Source organism: Schistocerca cancellata, chromosome 1, assembly GCF_023864275.1.
Source record: "Schistocerca cancellata isolate TAMUIC-IGC-003103 chromosome 1, iqSchCanc2.1, whole genome shotgun sequence".
NCBI classification, from domain to species: Eukaryota; Metazoa; Arthropoda; class Insecta; order Orthoptera; family Acrididae; genus Schistocerca; species Schistocerca cancellata.
The window spans coordinates 880,741,185-880,760,744 of record NC_064626.1 but is presented as its reverse complement, the minus strand read 5'-3'; the positions used below and the strand labels follow the sequence as shown (position 1 = coordinate 880,760,744).

At 55.3% G+C, this 19,560-nt stretch overlaps 1 protein-coding gene and 3 non-coding genes across 4 annotated transcripts; 3 read left to right on the top strand and 1 right to left on the bottom strand.

Moving 5' to 3' along the window:
• Positions 1-2,028: 2,028 nt before the first annotated feature.
• On the top strand, positions 2,029-2,191 carry LOC126095727 (U1 spliceosomal RNA). The gene has a single exon (XR_007521972.1). It is a non-coding gene; the product is annotated as a U1 spliceosomal RNA (small nuclear RNA).
• A 2,142-nt stretch (positions 2,192-4,333) lies between these two features.
• Positions 4,334-4,496, top strand: LOC126095722 (U1 spliceosomal RNA). The gene has a single exon (XR_007521970.1). It is a non-coding gene; the product is annotated as a U1 spliceosomal RNA (small nuclear RNA).
• Positions 4,497-6,638: 2,142 nt separating this feature from the next.
• LOC126095717 (U1 spliceosomal RNA) lies at positions 6,639-6,801 on the top strand. Its single transcript, XR_007521969.1, has one exon. It is a non-coding gene; the product is annotated as a U1 spliceosomal RNA (small nuclear RNA).
• Positions 6,802-11,795: 4,994 nt separating this feature from the next.
• LOC126162583 (uncharacterized) lies at positions 11,796-18,745 on the bottom strand. Its single transcript, XM_049919182.1, has 2 exons — positions 18,458-18,745; positions 11,796-12,886 (listed from the first exon to the last, which is right to left on the bottom strand). The coding sequence occupies exons 1-2, from the start codon at positions 18,587-18,589 to the stop codon at positions 12,143-12,145; spliced, it is 876 nt and encodes a 291-aa protein (XP_049775139.1). The 5' UTR covers positions 18,590-18,745; the 3' UTR covers positions 11,796-12,142.
• Positions 18,746-19,560: the final 815 nt, after the last annotated feature.

Genomic DNA, 19,560 nt, shown 5'->3' with positions numbered 1-19,560 from the left:
GCGTCCAGAGCCAGCGCACTGCTCTTTAACCGCGTGGCACGCGCGCTCGTAATAGCAGCGGCAGCCGCGAGATGGCTCAGGCCATCTAACTTGGCTATGATTTCCGTATTAACGGTCGAACGGCCCCTTTTAGCATTCTCTGTCCATGAACGGATTGCGCGCCAAACGTTATTCGACGGCGCGGCATTCCCTGCAAGCACAGTAACTGCTGTGGCGCGAGCGGGCGTACAGGGGCCATCGGCCAGCCGAACGCTTTGGCGCCTGTGGCATGGTACATGAGGGGCCGGAAGCAAGCGTCTAGCGTAGCGTCTCGAGACTTGCAGACTTGCGGCACTTGAGGAGCTTGTGGGGACGTGAATCGAAGGAAATAACATGACGAGCTGCACCGAAAACGAGAAACATATAGATTCTAGCCAACAGCGCCCTGTGCTCCCAGACGGCCACCCATCCAAGCCCAACCTCGGTGATCGGACGAGAACCGGCGTATTTGTACCCTTCTCTTACCCCGTTGCCGTTGGCGAGTGAATGCTGCAACGTGTGCCGGCAAGTCAGCTTCGGATCCTCACTCAACTTCCACACACAGTGAATATCTTCCTGGCCACGACAGTTTCCCGCCGCAGTTGGCGTCTACCTGCTCTAAGGAATGGCCTTTCGTCGCAGTGGTTGTGTTTCATCTGACAACTTTGCAGGCAACCTAAAATAACGCTTGGAAATGAGCAATTAAAGCACGAGGAGGACTGAAAACTGCCGCAAGAAATTATTAAGCTCGGTTTCGATTGCAACAATTCCAATGAAATTCTCACGTACACTAATTGCAGAGGTAGGTAGGATTAAATAAATTCGTTGTTGAATCACTACATTCGGAAAAAAAAAAAAACACACACACTTTATTGTTTAATATCATTTCTTTACACTTCAAAACTGTCACTACTTCAAAAACAAGCAATTTAATTTATCCTTACTTACTCCATGTCCAAGCAAAGAGACAGAGAGAGGTAAATGTAATGCCCGCAGCAGTTTCAAATGTTTGCACATATAAAACTACTCATAGCGTCACCATAGTCATAAGATATTAATCATTTATGAAATGCCGCAAAATTAATCTGCAGCAAGCTGTGTTGCCATTAGGTGGCAATGGCATTGTTTTCACAGTGCTACCTAGTAGTGGTGCAGCCTAAACGAATTAATTACTTCCCCTAAACTTTTCCATCTAGCTTAAATAATGAAGCATTATTTTTCTCATACACTTTCATATGCGTGAAGGAAATATCTCCACATTCTGAATTAAAGAGAACACAAATTTCGTTCGAGCTTTCCAGATCGTGCTCGAGATGAACAGAAAGAAGAAGTGTTACCTTACCTTCAAGTGTCTTCTGTTCCATCAGCGTCCAATGGGGTAAGTTGCAGTTTTTGCTCATTATTGTCTTTCCTTAAGAGCCTGCTGACGTGATGTTTGTCCCTCGTGTACAACACCCACGAGTGCATACAGCTTCCTTAGAACATCTGATAGTCAGAGCCTGGTCCTTCGGTTGCTCAGCGACAGACAAGGGCGATTGACAATGCTGCCGTATTTCCTAGCACTAAGGGCTCCCACGGAGGGAGCAAAGGTAAGAGCAATAATTGATTTTGTGGCTTGCACTGTGGCTGGAAGAAACAGTCATTCAGCAAATCTCATTTGCCGTTTTTTGACACCGGCCGAGAAAGAGGGCGACTTTCAGGCGGAGAGGGTGGCTCGAAGGCGGTAACCCCGACATGGCCCGCCATCTCCCGGAGGGTGCAGTAACTTAACCCCAGCAACGGCCGGCGCCGCGAGTCGCGATGTCTTCCGCACGAAAAATGCATCGCTTTCTGCAGAAGGCCGTTATTGTGCCTGTCTGCCTGCTAACTCGACGGCCAACAGCGCGTTTCTAAGGAAGCAAGTACATTCACGGCACCATGCTCTTCGCCGAATGCGACAACGTCAAGAGTTCTCGTTCCACTACGATAGCGCGACGCATTACAAATATTCGCCTGTGGCCGAGGAGAAGCATACTTACCTGGCGTAGAGGATACCGTGATCATGAAGGCGGTTCCTCCGGGGTGAGGCTTGTCCATTGCACTTCGGTCGAGCTGACCCCCGCGATTACTCCAAATGCGAGTAACTCGGGCGCATAATTTTTGGTAGTCGGGACTGCGTTCGCGCTGTCCCGGTGCTAATCTCCATTACAATCAAAGCTTCTCCTCGTGTCTGACGATAAGCACTGACCGTGAGTAATTTGCCAGCTTCTCATAACCGACTAGAAGTGACAAAATACACTAGGAAACGGCGTCCAGAGCCAGCGCACTGCTCTTTAACCGCGTGGCACGCGCGCTCGTAATAGCAGCGGCAGCCGCGAGATGGCTCAGGCCATCTAACTTGGCTATGATTTCCGTATTAACGGTCGAACGGCCCCTTTTAGCATTCTCTGTCCATGAACGGATTGCGCGCCAAACGTTATTCGACGGCGCGGCATTCCCTGCAAGCACAGTAACTGCTGTGGCGCGAGCGGGCGTACAGGGGCCATCGGCCAGCCGAACGCTTTGGCGCCTGTGGCATGGTACATGAGGGGCCGGAAGCAAGCGTCTAGCGTAGCGTCTCGAGACTTGCAGACTTGCGGCACTTGAGGAGCTTGTGGGGACGTGAATCGAAGGAAATAACATGACGAGCTGCACCGAAAACGAGAAACATATAGATTCTAGCCAACAGCGCCCTGTGCTCCCAGACGGCCACCCATCCAAGCCCAACCTCGGTGATCGGACGAGAACCGGCGTATTTGTACCCTTCTCTTACCCCGTTGCCGTTGGCGAGTGAATGCTGCAACGTGTGCCGGCAAGTCAGCTTCGGATCCTCACTCAACTTCCACACACAGTGAATATCTTCCTGGCCACGACAGTTTCCCGCCGCAGTTGGCGTCTACCTGCTCTAAGGAATGGCCTTTCGTCGCAGTGGTTGTGTTTCATCTGACAACTTTGCAGGCAACCTAAAATAACGCTTGGAAATGAGCAATTAAAGCACGAGGAGGACTGAAAACTGCCGCAAGAAATTATTAAGCTCGGTTTCGATTGCAACAATTCCAATGAAATTCTCACGTACACTAATTGCAGAGGTAGGTAGGATTAAATAAATTCGTTGTTGAATCACTACATTCGGAAAAAAAAAAAAACACACACACTTTATTGTTTAATATCATTTCTTTACACTTCAAAACTGTCACTACTTCAAAAACAAGCAATTTAATTTATCCTTACTTACTCCATGTCCAAGCAAAGAGACAGAGAGAGGTAAATGTAATGCCCGCAGCAGTTTCAAATGTTTGCACATATAAAACTACTCATAGCGTCACCATAGTCATAAGATATTAATCATTTATGAAATGCCGCAAAATTAATCTGCAGCAAGCTGTGTTGCCATTAGGTGGCAATGGCATTGTTTTCACAGTGCTACCTAGTAGTGGTGCAGCCTAAACGAATTAATTACTTCCCCTAAACTTTTCCATCTAGCTTAAATAATGAAGCATTATTTTTCTCATACACTTTCATATGCGTGAAGGAAATATCTCCACATTCTGAATTAAAGAGAACACAAATTTCGTTCGAGCTTTCCAGATCGTGCTCGAGATGAACAGAAAGAAGAAGTGTTACCTTACCTTCAAGTGTCTTCTGTTCCATCAGCGTCCAATGGGGTAAGTTGCAGTTTTTGCTCATTATTGTCTTTCCTTAAGAGCCTGCTGACGTGATGTTTGTCCCTCGTGTACAACACCCACGAGTGCATACAGCTTCCTTAGAACATCTGATAGTCAGAGCCTGGTCCTTCGGTTGCTCAGCGACAGACAAGGGCGATTGACAATGCTGCCGTATTTCCTAGCACTAAGGGCTCCCACGGAGGGAGCAAAGGTAAGAGCAATAATTGATTTTGTGGCTTGCACTGTGGCTGGAAGAAACAGTCATTCAGCAAATCTCATTTGCCGTTTTTTGACACCGGCCGAGAAAGAGGGCGACTTTCAGGCGGAGAGGGTGGCTCGAAGGCGGTAACCCCGACATGGCCCGCCATCTCCCGGAGGGTGCAGTAACTTAACCCCAGCAACGGCCGGCGCCGCGAGTCGCGATGTCTTCCGCACGAAAAATGCATCGCTTTCTGCAGAAGGCCGTTATTGTGCCTGTCTGCCTGCTAACTCGACGGCCAACAGCGCGTTTCTAAGGAAGCAAGTACATTCACGGCACCATGCTCTTCGCCGAATGCGACAACGTCAAGAGTTCTCGTTCCACTACGATAGCGCGACGCATTACAAATATTCGCCTGTGGCCGAGGAGAAGCATACTTACCTGGCGTAGAGGATACCGTGATCATGAAGGCGGTTCCTCCGGGGTGAGGCTTGTCCATTGCACTTCGGTCGAGCTGACCCCCGCGATTACTCCAAATGCGAGTAACTCGGGCGCATAATTTTTGGTAGTCGGGACTGCGTTCGCGCTGTCCCGGTGCTAATCTCCATTACAATCAAAGCTTCTCCTCGTGTCTGACGATAAGCACTGACCGTGAGTAATTTGCCAGCTTCTCATAACCGACTAGAAGTGACAAAATACACTAGGAAACGGCGTCCAGAGCCAGCGCACTGCTCTTTAACCGCGTGGCACGCGCGCTCGTAATAGCAGCGGCAGCCGCGAGATGGCTCAGGCCATCTAACTTGGCTATGATTTCCGTATTAACGGTCGAACGGCCCCTTTTAGCATTCTCTGTCCATGAACGGATTGCGCGCCAAACGTTATTCGACGGCGCGGCATTCCCTGCAAGCACAGTAACTGCTGTGGCGCGAGCGGGCGTACAGGGGCCATCGGCCAGCCGAACGCTTTGGCGCCTGTGGCATGGTACATGAGGGGCCGGAAGCAAGCGTCTAGCGTAGCGTCTCGAGACTTGCAGACTTGCGGCACTTGAGGAGCTTGTGGGGACGTGAATCGAAGGAAATAACATGACGAGCTGCACCGAAAACGAGAAACATATAGATTCTAGCCAACAGCGCCCTGTGCTCCCAGACGGCCACCCATCCAAGCCCAACCTCGGTGATCGGACGAGAACCGGCGTATTTGTACCCTTCTCTTACCCCGTTGCCGTTGGCGAGTGAATGCTGCAACGTGTGCCGGCAAGTCAGCTTCGGATCCTCACTCAACTTCCACACACAGTGAATATCTTCCTGGCCACGACAGTTTCCCGCCGCAGTTGGCGTCTACCTGCTCTAAGGAATGGCCTTTCGTCGCAGTGGTTGTGTTTCATCTGACAACTTTGCAGGCAACCTAAAATAACGCTTGGAAATGAGCAATTAAAGCACGAGGAGGACTGAAAACTGCCGCAAGAAATTATTAAGCTCGGTTTCGATTGCAACAATTCCAATGAAATTCTCACGTACACTAATTGCAGAGGTAGGTAGGATTAAATAAATTCGTTGTTGAATCACTACATTCGGAAAAAAAAAAAAACACACACACTTTATTGTTTAATATCATTTCTTTACACTTCAAAACTGTCACTACTTCAAAAACAAGCAATTTAATTTATCCTTACTTACTCCATGTCCAAGCAAAGAGACAGAGAGAGGTAAATGTAATGCCCGCAGCAGTTTCAAATGTTTGCACATATAAAACTACTCATAGCGTCACCATAGTCATAAGATATTAATCATTTATGAAATGCCGCAAAATTAATCTGCAGCAAGCTGTGTTGCCATTAGGTGGCAATGGCATTGTTTTCACAGTGCTACCTAGTAGTGGTGCAGCCTAAACGAATTAATTACTTCCCCTAAACTTTTCCATCTAGCTTAAATAATGAAGCATTATTTTTCTCATACACTTTCATATGCGTGAAGGAAATATCTCCACATTCTGAATTAAAGAGAACACAAATTTCGTTCGAGCTTTCCAGATCGTGCTCGAGATGAACAGAAAGAAGAAGTGTTACCTTACCTTCAAGTGTCTTCTGTTCCATCAGCGTCCAATGGGGTAAGTTGCAGTTTTTGCTCATTATTGTCTTTCCTTAAGAGCCTGCTGACGTGATGTTTGTCCCTCGTGTACAACACCCACGAGTGCATACAGCTTCCTTAGAACATCTGATAGTCAGAGCCTGGTCCTTCGGTTGCTCAGCGACAGACAAGGGCGATTGACAATGCTGCCGTATTTCCTAGCACTAAGGGCTCCCACGGAGGGAGCAAAGGTAAGAGCAATAATTGATTTTGTGGCTTGCACTGTGGCTGGAAGAAACAGTCATTCAGCAAATCTCATTTGCCGTTTTTTGACACCGGCCGAGAAAGAGGGCGACTTTCAGGCGGAGAGGGTGGCTCGAAGGCGGTAACCCCGACATGGCCCGCCATCTCCCGGAGGGTGCAGTAACTTAACCCCAGCAACGGCCGGCGCCGCGAGTCGCGATGTCTTCCGCACGAAAAATGCATCGCTTTCTGCAGAAGGCCGTTATTGTGCCTGTCTGCCTGCTAACTCGACGGCCAACAGCGCGTTTCTAAGGAAGCAAGTACATTCACGGCACCATGCTCTTCGCCGAATGCGACAACGTCAAGAGTTCTCGTTCCACTACGATAGCGCGACGCATTACAAATATTCGCCTGTGGCCGAGGAGAAGCATACTTACCTGGCGTAGAGGATACCGTGATCATGAAGGCGGTTCCTCCGGGGTGAGGCTTGTCCATTGCACTTCGGTCGAGCTGACCCCCGCGATTACTCCAAATGCGAGTAACTCGGGCGCATAATTTTTGGTAGTCGGGACTGCGTTCGCGCTGTCCCGGTGCTAATCTCCATTACAATCAAAGCTTCTCCTCGTGTCTGACGATAAGCACTGACCGTGAGTAATTTGCCAGCTTCTCATAACCGACTAGAAGTGACAAAATACACTAGGAAACGGCGTCCAGAGCCAGCGCACTGCTCTTTAACCGCGTGGCACGCGCGCTCGTAATAGCAGCGGCAGCCGCGAGATGGCTCAGGCCATCTAACTTGGCTATGATTTCCGTATTAACGGTCGAACGGCCCCTTTTAGCATTCTCTGTCCATGAACGGATTGCGCGCCAAACGTTATTCGACGGCGCGGCATTCCCTGCAAGCACAGTAACTGCTGTGGCGCGAGCGGGCGTACAGGGGCCATCGGCCAGCCGAACGCTTTGGCGCCTGTGGCATGGTACATGAGGGGCCGGAAGCAAGCGTCTAGCGTAGCGTCTCGAGACTTGCAGACTTGCGGCACTTGAGGAGCTTGTGGGGACGTGAATCGAAGGAAATAACATGACGAGCTGCACCGAAAACGAGAAACATATAGATTCTAGCCAACAGCGCCCTGTGCTCCCAGACGGCCACCCATCCAAGCCCAACCTCGGTGATCGGACGAGAACCGGCGTATTTGTACCCTTCTCTTACCCCGTTGCCGTTGGCGAGTGAATGCTGCAACGTGTGCCGGCAAGTCAGCTTCGGATCCTCACTCAACTTCCACACACAGTGAATATCTTCCTGGCCACGACAGTTTCCCGCCGCAGTTGGCGTCTACCTGCTCTAAGGAATGGCCTTTCGTCGCAGTGGTTGTGTTTCATCTGACAACTTTGCAGGCAACCTAAAATAACGCTTGGAAATGAGCAATTAAAGCACGAGGAGGACTGAAAACTGCCGCAAGAAATTATTAAGCTCGGTTTCGATTGCAACAATTCCAATGAAATTCTCACGTACACTAATTGCAGAGGTAGGTAGGATTAAATAAATTCGTTGTTGAATCACTACATTCGGAAAAAAAAAAAAACACACACACTTTATTGTTTAATATCATTTCTTTACACTTCAAAACTGTCACTACTTCAAAAACAAGCAATTTAATTTATCCTTACTTACTCCATGTCCAAGCAAAGAGACAGAGAGAGGTAAATGTAATGCCCGCAGCAGTTTCAAATGTTTGCACATATAAAACTACTCATAGCGTCACCATAGTCATAAGATATTAATCATTTATGAAATGCCGCAAAATTAATCTGCAGCAAGCTGTGTTGCCATTAGGTGGCAATGGCATTGTTTTCACAGTGCTACCTAGTAGTGGTGCAGCCTAAACGAATTAATTACTTCCCCTAAACTTTTCCATCTAGCTTAAATAATGAAGCATTATTTTTCTCATACACTTTCATATGCGTGAAGGAAATATCTCCACATTCTGAATTAAAGAGAACACAAATTTCGTTCGAGCTTTCCAGATCGTGCTCGAGATGAACAGAAAGAAGAAGTGTTACCTTACCTTCAAGTGTCTTCTGTTCCATCAGCGTCCAATGGGGTAAGTTGCAGTTTTTGCTCATTATTGTCTTTCCTTAAGAGCCTGCTGACGTGATGTTTGTCCCTCGTGTACAACACCCACGAGTGCATACAGCTTCCTTAGAACATCTGATAGTCAGAGCCTGGTCCTTCGGTTGCTCAGCGACAGACAAGGGCGATTGACAATGCTGCCGTATTTCCTAGCACTAAGGGCTCCCACGGAGGGAGCAAAGGTAAGAGCAATAATTGATTTTGTGGCTTGCACTGTGGCTGGAAGAAACAGTCATTCAGCAAATCTCATTTGCCGTTTTTTGACACCGGCCGAGAAAGAGGGCGACTTTCAGGCGGAGAGGGTGGCTCGAAGGCGGTAACCCCGACATGGCCCGCCATCTCCCGGAGGGTGCAGTAACTTAACCCCAGCAACGGCCGGCGCCGCGAGTCGCGATGTCTTCCGCACGAAAAATGCATCGCTTTCTGCAGAAGGCCGTTATTGTGCCTGTCTGCCTGCTAACTCGACGGCCAACAGCGCGTTTCTAAGGAAGCAAGTACATTCACGGCACCATGCTCTTCGCCGAATGCGACAACGTCAAGAGTTCTCGTTCCACTACGATAGCGCGACGCATTACAAATATTCGCCTGTGGCCGAGGAGAACGCATCTCCGGCGGTACACCGAAAGGTTACCGCCCTTCGATAGTGCACTTCGCGCTAATCGAAGTGTTAGGGTTTCCAGGTGCCAGCCAGCCAGCCAGCCAGCCAGCCAGCCAGCCAGCCAGCCAGCCAGCCAGCCAGCCAGCCAGCCAGCCAGCAGCAGCAGTTCGCGGTCCCGGCCTGCAGCAGTGGTCAGCCAGCCAGCCAGCCAGCCAGCCAGCCCTCCGGTGGCAGCAGCAGTCCAGCCAGCAGCAGCAGTCCAGCCAGCAGCAGCAGCGGCAGCAGCAGCAGCAGCCGCCGCCGCCGCCGCCCCGGCCCTGTCCGCGGCAGCAGCGTCCCTGCCTCTCGCCGTCGCCGTCGCCGTCGCCGTCGCCGTCGCCGTCGCCGTCGCCGTCGCCCTCGCCCTCGCCGTCCGTCCGCCGTCCGTCCGCCGTCCGTCCGCCGTCCGTCCGCCGTCCGTCCGCCGTCCGTCCGCCGTCCGTCCGCCGTCCGTCCGCCGTCCGTCCGCCGTCTCCCAGTGTGTGTCCTGTCCTTTTAGTGCTGTGTTTTTTCTTTCTTCTCCTTGTCGTCATGTCCGCCCCCACCACCACCGTCACTACTACCACCACCGCCATCGTGTATACGTCCCCTTCAGCCGCCTCCACCACAATCACTTGGTGTGCCCAGTCCCATCCCCCTCCTTCCATCCCTCCCCTCCTCTCTATCCCTTCGCCCTCGCTATTTGTTGCCCCCTCTCCCGCTTCCTCCTCTCGTTCTGATCCCTTCCCCCCACTCCCCCAGCCTGTCACTGCAGCTCCGGCTAGGGTGGTGGCCCGTCGGGCCACTGCCCACGCCCAGCTCTCCCCGTCGCCATCGCCATCGCCATCGCCATCGCCATCGCCACCGCCGTCTTCATCATCGTCGCCATCGCCATCACTGCCACATTCGCCTGCACCGTCACAGTCACTTCCTCCGGCGCCGACTGCTGCGTCCGTGCCGGGACCTGTCCCTTCCCACCACCTCCCCATCGTTCCCGTCCCTCCTGTCACCACCCGCCCATCTGCCGCTGTCAAACGCCCTAGTGGCGCCTCCACTTCCTCTACTCCTAAAAAGGCTCCACCCCGCCCCCCATCCCCACCCCAAAATGCCATGGACGTCTCCCCACCAGGCCCCGCTCCCTCCTCCTCCTCCTCCTCCTCCTCCTCCTCCCCACCCGGTCTCTACAAATATCTCCTGTCCCGTCCCGATCCTTCCTTCCTCGAGGCCCGGAATCTCTCCCTCCTCCTCCGCCAACATTTCCCAGGCGCTCCCATCTCTCTCCTTACTCCCCGACGGGATTCTGTTCTTATCTCCTCCCCCAGCCCGACCCTCCATACTGACATCCTCTCCCGCCTCCCCATCACCCGTTTTGGTCCTCACGCCTCCCTCACCCCTGCTCCCTCCCCATCTCCTACCCGCCAACCCCAACCCCCGCGTCGCCCGCCGACCCTCACCGCCGTGATCACTCGGCTTAGTCCGTCGATCACGGAGGAGGAGGTGCTGGCGGAGCTGAAGGCCCATCCCACCCTGGAGGTGCGGGCGGTCCGCCGCATCTTCAACGCGACCGGCCCCACCCGCCTTATGCGGGTTTTTTCTGAGGACGCCCCCTCCATTGACCGTCTCCTGAAGGAGGGTGCCCTCCTCTTCAATCAGCGGTACAAGGTCGACCCCTCCCGTTCCCCCCCTCAATCCCTGCGCTGCCAGAGATGTCTGCGCTACAATGCACATCCAACAGCAGAGTGCCGCGAGGCCCCCACCTGCCCGCATTGTCGGCAAGCGCACTTCCTCCGGCAGTGCCCCAACCTCCAATCCCCTCCCTCCTGTAATACCTGCAGCCTCCCCCACCCCACCTACTCCCAAAAGTGTAAAGCCCGACCCCCTCCCGCCACTCCTGAACTCACCGTCCCTGTCCGTCCCCTGGACGCCCCCACCCCTCCTGGCAATTCCCTTCGTCCCCCCCCCACTGCTGAGGACATCATCAGGTTCCTCACCATTGTCCTCCAAAACGTCCATCCCTTTCAGCGCCCCCACACCTTACAACAGATCTCCCTCGCCGCCCGTTCCATCTTCCACCTTAAAATGTACGCCACCTTTTCCAATAACCAGGCCCATTTCACCTTCTCCCGCCTTGACACCCTCGTATAAGTCCTTATCATGGCGCGACAGCATCGTATCCTTTTCAACAATATCCGCTCCCTTCCCGCCAACAAGAACCTCTTCCTGCACACCCTTGCTACCCACCGTGTGGATGCCTTCCTCCTTAATGAAACCTTCCTCCAACCCCACCACTCCATCCACACCTCCCCCTATCTCCTCCACCGCTCCGATAATCCCCTCCCAGTTGCGCGTGGCGGAGTTGCCATTGGCCACCACCGCCAGATCCCCGTTCGGCTCCAACCTCTCCTTCCCGACCCCACCGAACACCTGATCCTTAGTCTCTTCTTCCCCGGCCTTACCATTACCTGTGCCACCATCTATGTCCGCCCCAACGCCCCTCTTCCTTTCGACTTCCTCTCCCACATCGACCGTACCTTCTCCTCCTATGTGATCGCCGCCGACCTCAACATCCATAGTCGCTCCGCTGCCCAGTTACGGCGGTGGCATCGGTTCCTCTCCTCCCTTCAAGGCGACCTCATCCCCATCCCCCAGCACACCCGTCCCGAATCCAACTCCACTCCCGATGTTATTCTCTCCTCCCCCAACCTCCTTGGTCGCATTACGGTGGATGTCCTGGAGCCTATTGGTAGCGACCATCTCCCTGTCCTCCTCACCGTTTCAGACGGCCGTCACCCCCGCCCCGACCCCCGTCATGACCCTCCCCCTAAGTACATCCATGACTATTCCCGTGCCGACTGGAATGCCTACCGGGATACCCTCTCCACTCAGGTCGATAGCCACCCTCTCGCCTACCGCCGTCCCGATGATGTCACCCATGCCGCCTCCTTTCTCCAGCAGACCTTGTCTGAGGCCGTGGAGGCCCACGTCCCTACTGTTGCAATCCACCCCCACCGTCCTACCTTACCACCACAGGCCGTCCTCCTCCTCCGTGAATCCCGTCGTCTCTACCGTGCCTTCCTCCGCACGCGTGACCCGGACACCCTACGACGCCACCGGCAACTACAGCGACACATTCGAAATTTGCTCGCGGCTAAGAAACGCCGGGACTGGCGACAGACATGCACCCGTTTAAATGCTACCCTCCCTGTAAACTCGTCCAAGTTCTGGACCGCCTTCCGTCGCCTTACCGGAACCAAACCCTCCCCCTACTATCCTCTTCTCCACGATGATCACCCCTTCCCTGACGCCCTTAGTAAGGCCAATCACTTCGCCTCCTACCTGTCCGATGTGTTTTCCATCCCTGATGATCCCCAGTTCGATTACTCCCTCTTCCCAGATATCCGCGATCGAACTGACACCTCTGTCCCTCCCCTCGCTCCTGGTTTCCAGTACTTGGACAACATTCCACACACGGAACTTAACGCCCCCATCACTACACAGGATCTCATTACTACACTCCGCACCAAACGCAACACCGCTCCTGGTCACGATCGTGTCACCTACCGTCACCTTCGTGAAGCTCCTGTCTCTTTTCTCTCCACCCTGGCCAGGCTCTACAATGTAGTCCTGTCCACTGGTTACTACCCCGACCTGTGGAAAACCTCCCGTATCCTCATGTTCCTCAAACCTGGCAAACCGCCGTCCGCCGTTTCCTCCTACCGTCCCATCAGCCTTACCTCGGTCTTCAGCAAGGTCCTGGAATCTATCCTCACCCGCCGCATCCACCAGCATCTCCGCCAGCACCGCCTCCTCCCCGTTACCCAGTGTGGCTTTCGGCCGTCCTTCTCTTCCGACGATCTTCTCCTTCACCTCACTCATCTCCTTTCCGAACAGCTCAATTCCCGTCGCTCCGCAATCTTCCTCTCTCTTGACCTCGAACGTGCATATGACCGCGTCTGGCATTCCGGTCTCCTCTTCAAGCTCCAAACCTTCGCCCTTCCCATTAACTACGTTCGTCTGATCGGTTCCTTTCTCTCCCGCCGTCCTTCCCATGTCACCATCCATAACACTGATTCCTACACCTTTTTCCCCTCCGCCGGTGTGCCCCAAGGCTCCGTCCTCTCCCCCCTTCTGTACTTGTTGTACACGGCGGACATGCCGCCGCCGTCACCCCCCGTCCACCTTCTCCAGTTTGCCGATGACACCGCCTTCCTTGCCCTTGCCCCCACCCTGCGACGCTCCCAACACCTTCTCCAATCCCATCTTGACCGGTTCACCGCTTGGTGCAACCAGTGGTTGCTCAAGGTCAATCCTTCCAAAACCCAGGCGATCATTGTAGGCAAAACCACTCCCTCCTTCCGCCTCCTTGATTTCTATCTCACCGTTTATGGCCGTCCCATCGCTCTCACCCCCACCCTTAAGTACCTTGGCGTCACCCTCGACCGTCGCCTCTCCTGGACTCCCCATCTCCAGACAATCCAAGCCAAGGCACGTTCCCGACTCCGTCTCCTCAAGCTCCTTTCCGGCCGAACGTGGGGTCTGGACCCCTCCACCATCCTCCACACCTATAAGTCCCTCATCCGCCCTATCCTCTGTTACGCCCATCCCGCCTGGATCTCCGCCCCCCCTTCCTTTTATAAATCCCTCCAAATCCTTGAACGCCATGCTCTCCGCCTTGCCTATCGCATCCGTCTCCCTTCCCCCACGCGGATCCTGTATGACCTTATCCCCTTCCCCCACCTCCTCCTCTTCCTCGAAAGGATACGAATCCTATACACCTCCCGTAAACTCGATCCTCCTCACCCGCTCGTCTCCCCGATCCTCTCCCACCCCCGCCCGCTGCCGCGCCTGTACTCCCATGTCCCACCTGGTCTCCATCTCTCCACCCTCCATACCCTCTCCCAAGGTGGCTTCCGCCAGCTCCCCCTCCCTGATGATGTCCTCCTCCCCTGCATCTACCCCTCCTTTCAACTTTGATCCTTCCCCCCCCCTCCTGTGTCCTTTCCTTTCGGCACCCTCCCTCCCCCCCTTTCCCTTCCCTTCTCTTTCCTTTCCCCCTCCCTCCTACCCTCTCCTCCGGGCTTCCCCTCCCCCTTTCCTCCCTCCCCATCTCTCCTTTGCCCATGGCATCTCTGCTCTCCCCTCTCCCATCTCCCCTTCCTCCTCCTCCATCCCCCTCTTGGCAGGTCCCCGGACTCGTACACGCTCAGTGAACATTCGCGCGCCGGAGACCATCGCCACCAGTGTTAGTGTGTGTGCATCGTTTTGTGTTTCGTGCAGTCCCGACTCAACTGTTCACGTGTGGCATCGCCGTTCTCCGTGTTTTGTGCGCCGTGTTTCCCAGTGTTAGTGTTTTTTCGTCCAACGTGAACGGCTTCTTGTCTCTTGTTTTTTTGTATCTCCATGTTTTTGCCCGCCGTCTTTTTTTTGTATATCACATCTCTATCATGTTTATTGTTCAACTAAAGGCTGAAGAGCAGCGAACTATGCTGCTGCCAGCCCACCTGTATAGGTGTTTAAATTACAATAAAGGAAAAAAAAAAAAAAAAAAAAAAAAAAAAAAAACCGAGGAGAACGATCTCCGGCGGTACACCGAAAGGTTACCGCCCTTCGATAGTGCACCTTCGCGCTAATCGAAGTGTTAGGGGTTACAGGTGCCAGCCAGCCAGCCCGCAGCAGCAGCAGCAGCAGCAGCAGCAGCAGCAGCAGTAGTAGTAGTAGTAGTAGTAGTAGTAGTAGTTCGCGGCCCCGGCCTGCAGCAGTGGCCAGCCAGCCAGCCTGCCAGCCCTCCGGTGGCAGCCGCAGTCCAGCCAGCAGCAGCAGCAGCCGCCGCCGCCGCCGCCGCCGCCGCCCCGGCCCCGTCCGCGGCAGCAGCGTCCCTGCCTGTCGCCGCCGCCGCCGTCGCCGCCGCCGTCGCCGTCGCCGCCGTCTGTCCGTCCGTCTGTCCGTCCGTCCGTCCGTCCGCCGTCTCCCGGTGTGTGTCCTGTTCTTTTAGTGTTGTGTTTTTTCTTTCTTCTTCTTGCCGTCATGTCCGCCCCCACCACCACCGTCACTACTACCACCACCGCCATCGTGTATACGTCCCCATCCGCCGCCTCCACCACAATCACTTGGTGTGCCCAGTCCCACCCCCCTCCTTCCATCCCTCCCCTCCTCTCTATCCCTTCGCCCTCGCTCTTTGTCGCCCCCTCTCCCGCTTCCTCCTCTCGTTCTGATCCCTTCCCCCCACTCCCCCAGCCTGTCACTGCAGCTCCGGCTAGGGTGGTGGCCCGTCGGGCCACTGCCCACGCCCAGCTCTCCCCATCGCCATCGCCATCGCCATCGCCATCGCCATCGCCATCGCCATCGCCATCGCCATCGCCATCGCCATCGCCATCGCCATCGCCATCGCCATCGCCATCGCCATCGCCATCGCCATCGCCACCGCCGTCATCATCATCATCATCATCGTCGCCGTCGCCGTCGCCATCGCCATCACTGCCACATTCGCCTGCACCGTCACAGTCACTTCCTCCGGCGCCGACTGCTGCGTCCGTGCCGGGACCTGTCCCTTCCCACCACCTCCCCATCGTTCCCGTCCCTCCTGTCACCACCCGCCCATCTGCCGCTGTCAAACGCCCTAGTGGCGCCTCCACTTCCTCTACTCCTAAAAAGGCTCCACCCCGCCCCCCATCCCCACCCCAAAATGCCATGGACGTCTCCCCACCAGGCCCCGCTCCCTCCTCCTCCTCCTCCTCCTCCTCCCCACCCGGTCTCTACAAATATCTCCTATCCCGTCCCGATCCTTCCTTCCTCGAGGCCCGGAATCTCTCCCTCCTCCTCCGCCAACATTTCCCAGGCGCCCCCATCTCTCTCCTTACTCCCAGACGGGATTCTGTTCTTATCTCCTCCCCCAGCCCAACCCTCCATACTGACATCCTCTCCCGCCTCCCCATCACCCGTTTTGGTCCTCACGCCTCCCTCACCCCTGCTCCCTCCCCATCTCCTACCCGCCAACCCCAACCCCCGCGTCGCCCGCCGACCCTCACCGCCGTGATCACTCGGCTTAGCCCGTCGATCACGGAGGAGGAGGTGCTGGCGGAGCTGAAGGCCCATCCCACCCTGGAGGTGCGGGCAGTCCGCCGCATTTTCAACGCGACCGGCCCCACCCGCCTTATGCGGGTCTTCTCTGAGGACGCCCCCTCCATTGACCGTCTCCTGAAGGAGGGTGCCCTCCTCTTCAATCAACGGTACAAGGTCGACCCCTCCCGTTCCCCCCCTCAATCCCTGCGCTGCCAGAGATGTCTGCGCTACAATGCACATCCAACCGCAGAGTGCCGCGAGGCCCCAACCTGCCCTCATTGTCGGCAAGCGCACTTCCTCCGGCAGTGCCCCAACCTCCAATCCCCTCCCTCCTGTAATACCTGCAGCCTCCCCCACCCCACCTACTCCCAAAAGTGTAAAGCCCGACCCCCTCCCGCCACTCCTGAACTCACCGTACCTGTCCGTCCCCTGGACGCCCCCACCCCTCCTGGCAATTCCCTTCGTCCCCCCCCCACTGCTGAGGATATCATCAGGTTCCTCACCATTGTCCTCCAAAACGTCCATCCCTTTCAGCGCCCCCACACCTTACAACAGATCTCCCTCGCCGCCCGTTCCATATTCCACCTTAAAATGTACGCCACCTTTTCCAATAACCAGGCCCATTTCACCTTCTCCCGCCTTGACACCCTCGTATAAGTCCTTATCATGGCGCGACAGCATCGTATCCTTTTCAACAATATCCGCTCCCTTCCCGCCAACAAGAACCTCTTCCTGCACACCCTTGCTACCCACCGTGTGGATGCCTTCCTCCTTAATGAAACCTTCCTCCAACCCCACCACTCAATCCACACCTCCCCCTATCTCCTCCACCGCTCCGATAATCCCCTCCCAGTTGCGCGTGGCGGAGTTGCCATTGGCCACCACCGCCAGGTCCCTGTTCGGCTCCAACCTCTCCTGCCCGACCCCACCGAACACCTGATCCTTAGTCTCTTCTTCCCCGGCCTTACCATTACCTGTGCCACCATCTACGTCCGCCCCGACGCCCCTCTTCCTTTCGACTTCCTCTCCCACATCGACCGTACCTTCTCCTCCTATGTGATCGCCGCCGACCTCAACATCCATAGTCGCTCCGCTGCCCAGTTACGGCGGTGGCATCGGTTCCTCTCCTCCCTTCAAGGCGACATCATCCCCATCCCCCAGCACACCCGTCCCGAATCCAACTCCACTCCCGATGTTATTCTCTCCTCCCCCAACCTCCTTGGTCGCATTACGGTGGATGTCCTGGAGCCTATTGGTAGCGATCATCTCCCTGTCCTCCTCACCGTTTCAGACGGCCGTCACCCCCGCCCCGACCCTCGTCATGACCCTCCCCCTAAGTACATCCATGACTATTCCCGTGCCAACTGGAATGCCTACCGGGCTACCCTCTCCACTCAGGTCGATAGCCACCCTCTCGCCTACCGCCGTCCCGATGATGTCACCCATGCCGCCTCCTTTCTCCAGCAGACCTTGTCTGAGGCCGTGGAGGCCCACGTCCCTACTGTTGCCATCCACCCCCACCGTCCTACCTTACCGCCACAGGCCGTCCTCCTCCTCCGTGAATCCCGTCGTCTCTACCGTGCCTTCCTCCGCACGCGTGACCCGGACACACTACGACGCCACCGGCAACTACAGCGACACATTCGAAATTTGCTCGCGGCTAAGAAACGCCGGGACTGGCGACAGACATGCACCCGTTTAAATGCTACCCTCCCTATCAACTCGTCCAAGTTCTGGACCGCCTTCCGTCGCCTTACCGGAACCAAACCCTCCCCCTACTATCCTCTTCTCCACGATGATCACCCCTTCCCTGACGCCCTTAGTAAGGCCAATCACTTTGCCTCCTACCTGTCCGATGTGTTTTCCATCCCTGATGATCCCCAGTTCGATTACTCCCTCTTCCCAGATATCCGCGATCGAACTGACACCTCTGTCCCTCCCCTCGCTCCTGGTTTCCAGTACTTGGACAACATTCCACACACAGACCTTAATGCCCCCATCACCACACAGGATGTCCTCACTACACTCCGCACCAAACGCAACACCGCTCCTGGTCACGATCGTGTCACCTACCGTCACCTTCGTGAAGCTCCTGTCTCTTTTCTCTCCACCCTGGCCAGGCTCTACAATGTAGTCCTGTCCACCGGTTACTACCCCGACCTGTGGAAAACCTCCCGTATCCTCATGTTCCTCAAACCTGGCAAACCGCCGTCCGCCGTTTCCTCCTACCGTCCCATCAGCCTTACCTCGGTCTTCAGCAAGGTCCTGGAATCTATCCTCACCCGCCGCATCCACCAGCATCTCCGCCAGCACCGCCTCCTCCCCGTTACCCAGTGTGGCTTTCGGCCGTCCTTCTCTTCCGACGATCTTCTCCTTCACCTCACTCATCTCCTTTCCGAACAGCTAAATTCCCGTCGCTCCGCAATCTTCCTCTCTCTTGACCTCGAACGCGCATATGACCGCGTATGGCATTCCGGTCTCCTCTTCAAGCTCCAAACCTTCGCCCTTCCCATTAACTACGTTCGTCTGATCGGTTCCTTTCTCTCCCGCCGTCCTTCCCATGTCACTATCCATAACACCGATTCCTACACCTTTTTCCCCTCCGCCGGTGTGCCCCAAGGCTCCGTCCTCTCCCCCCTTCTGTACTTGTTGTACACGGCGGACATGCCGCCGCCGTCACCCCCCGTCCACCTTCTCCAGTTTGCCGATGACACCGCCTTCCTTGCCCTTGCCCCCACCCTGCGACGCTCCCAACACCTTCTCCAATCCCATCTTGACCGGTTCACCGCTTGGTGCAACCAGTGGTTGCTCAAGGTCAATCCTTCCAAAACCCAGGCGATCATTGTAGGCAAAACCACTCCCTCCTTCCGCCTCCTTGATTTCTATCTGACCGTTTATGGCCGTCCCATCGCTCTCACCCCCACCCTTAAGTACCTTGGCGTCACCCTCGACCGTCGCCTCTCCTGGACTCCCCATCTCCAGACAATCCAAGCCAAGGCACGTTCCCGACTCCGTCTCCTCAAGCTCCTTTCCGGCCGGACGTGGGGTCTGGACCCCTCCACCATCCTCCACACCTATAAGTCCCTCATCCGCCCTATCCTCTGTTACGCCCATCCCGCCTGGATCTCCGCCCCCCCTTCCTTTTATAAATCCCTCCAAATCCTTGAACGCCATGCTCTCCGCCTTGCCTATCGCATCCGTCTCCCTTCCCCCACGCGGATCCTGTATGACCTTATCCCCTTCCCCCACCTCCTCCTCTTCCTCGAAAGGATACGAATCCTCTACACCTCCCGAAAACTCGATCCTCCTCACCCGCTCGTCTCCCCGATCCTCTCCCACCCCCGCCCGCTGCCGCGCCTGTACTCCCATGTCCCACCTGGTCTCCATCTCTCCACCCTCCATACCCTCTCCCAAGGTGGCTTCCGCCAGCTCCCCCTCCCTGATGATGTCCTCCTCCCCTGCATCTACCCCTCCTATCAACTTTGATCCTTCCCCCCCCTCCTGTGTCCTTTCCTTTCGGCACCCTCCCTCCCCCCCTTTCCCTT

Bases quoted from the DNA above. Each gene is read 5' to 3' on its own strand.
- LOC126162583 (XM_049919182.1), bottom strand. From the start codon at position 18,589: ATGGATAGTGACATGGGAAGGACGGCGGGAGAGAAAGGAACCGATCAG. The intron at 12,887-18,457 runs GTCAAGAGAGAG...TGCACGTTCGAG, and splicing joins CGGTCATATGCGCGTTCGAG to GTCAAGAGAGAGGAAGATTG.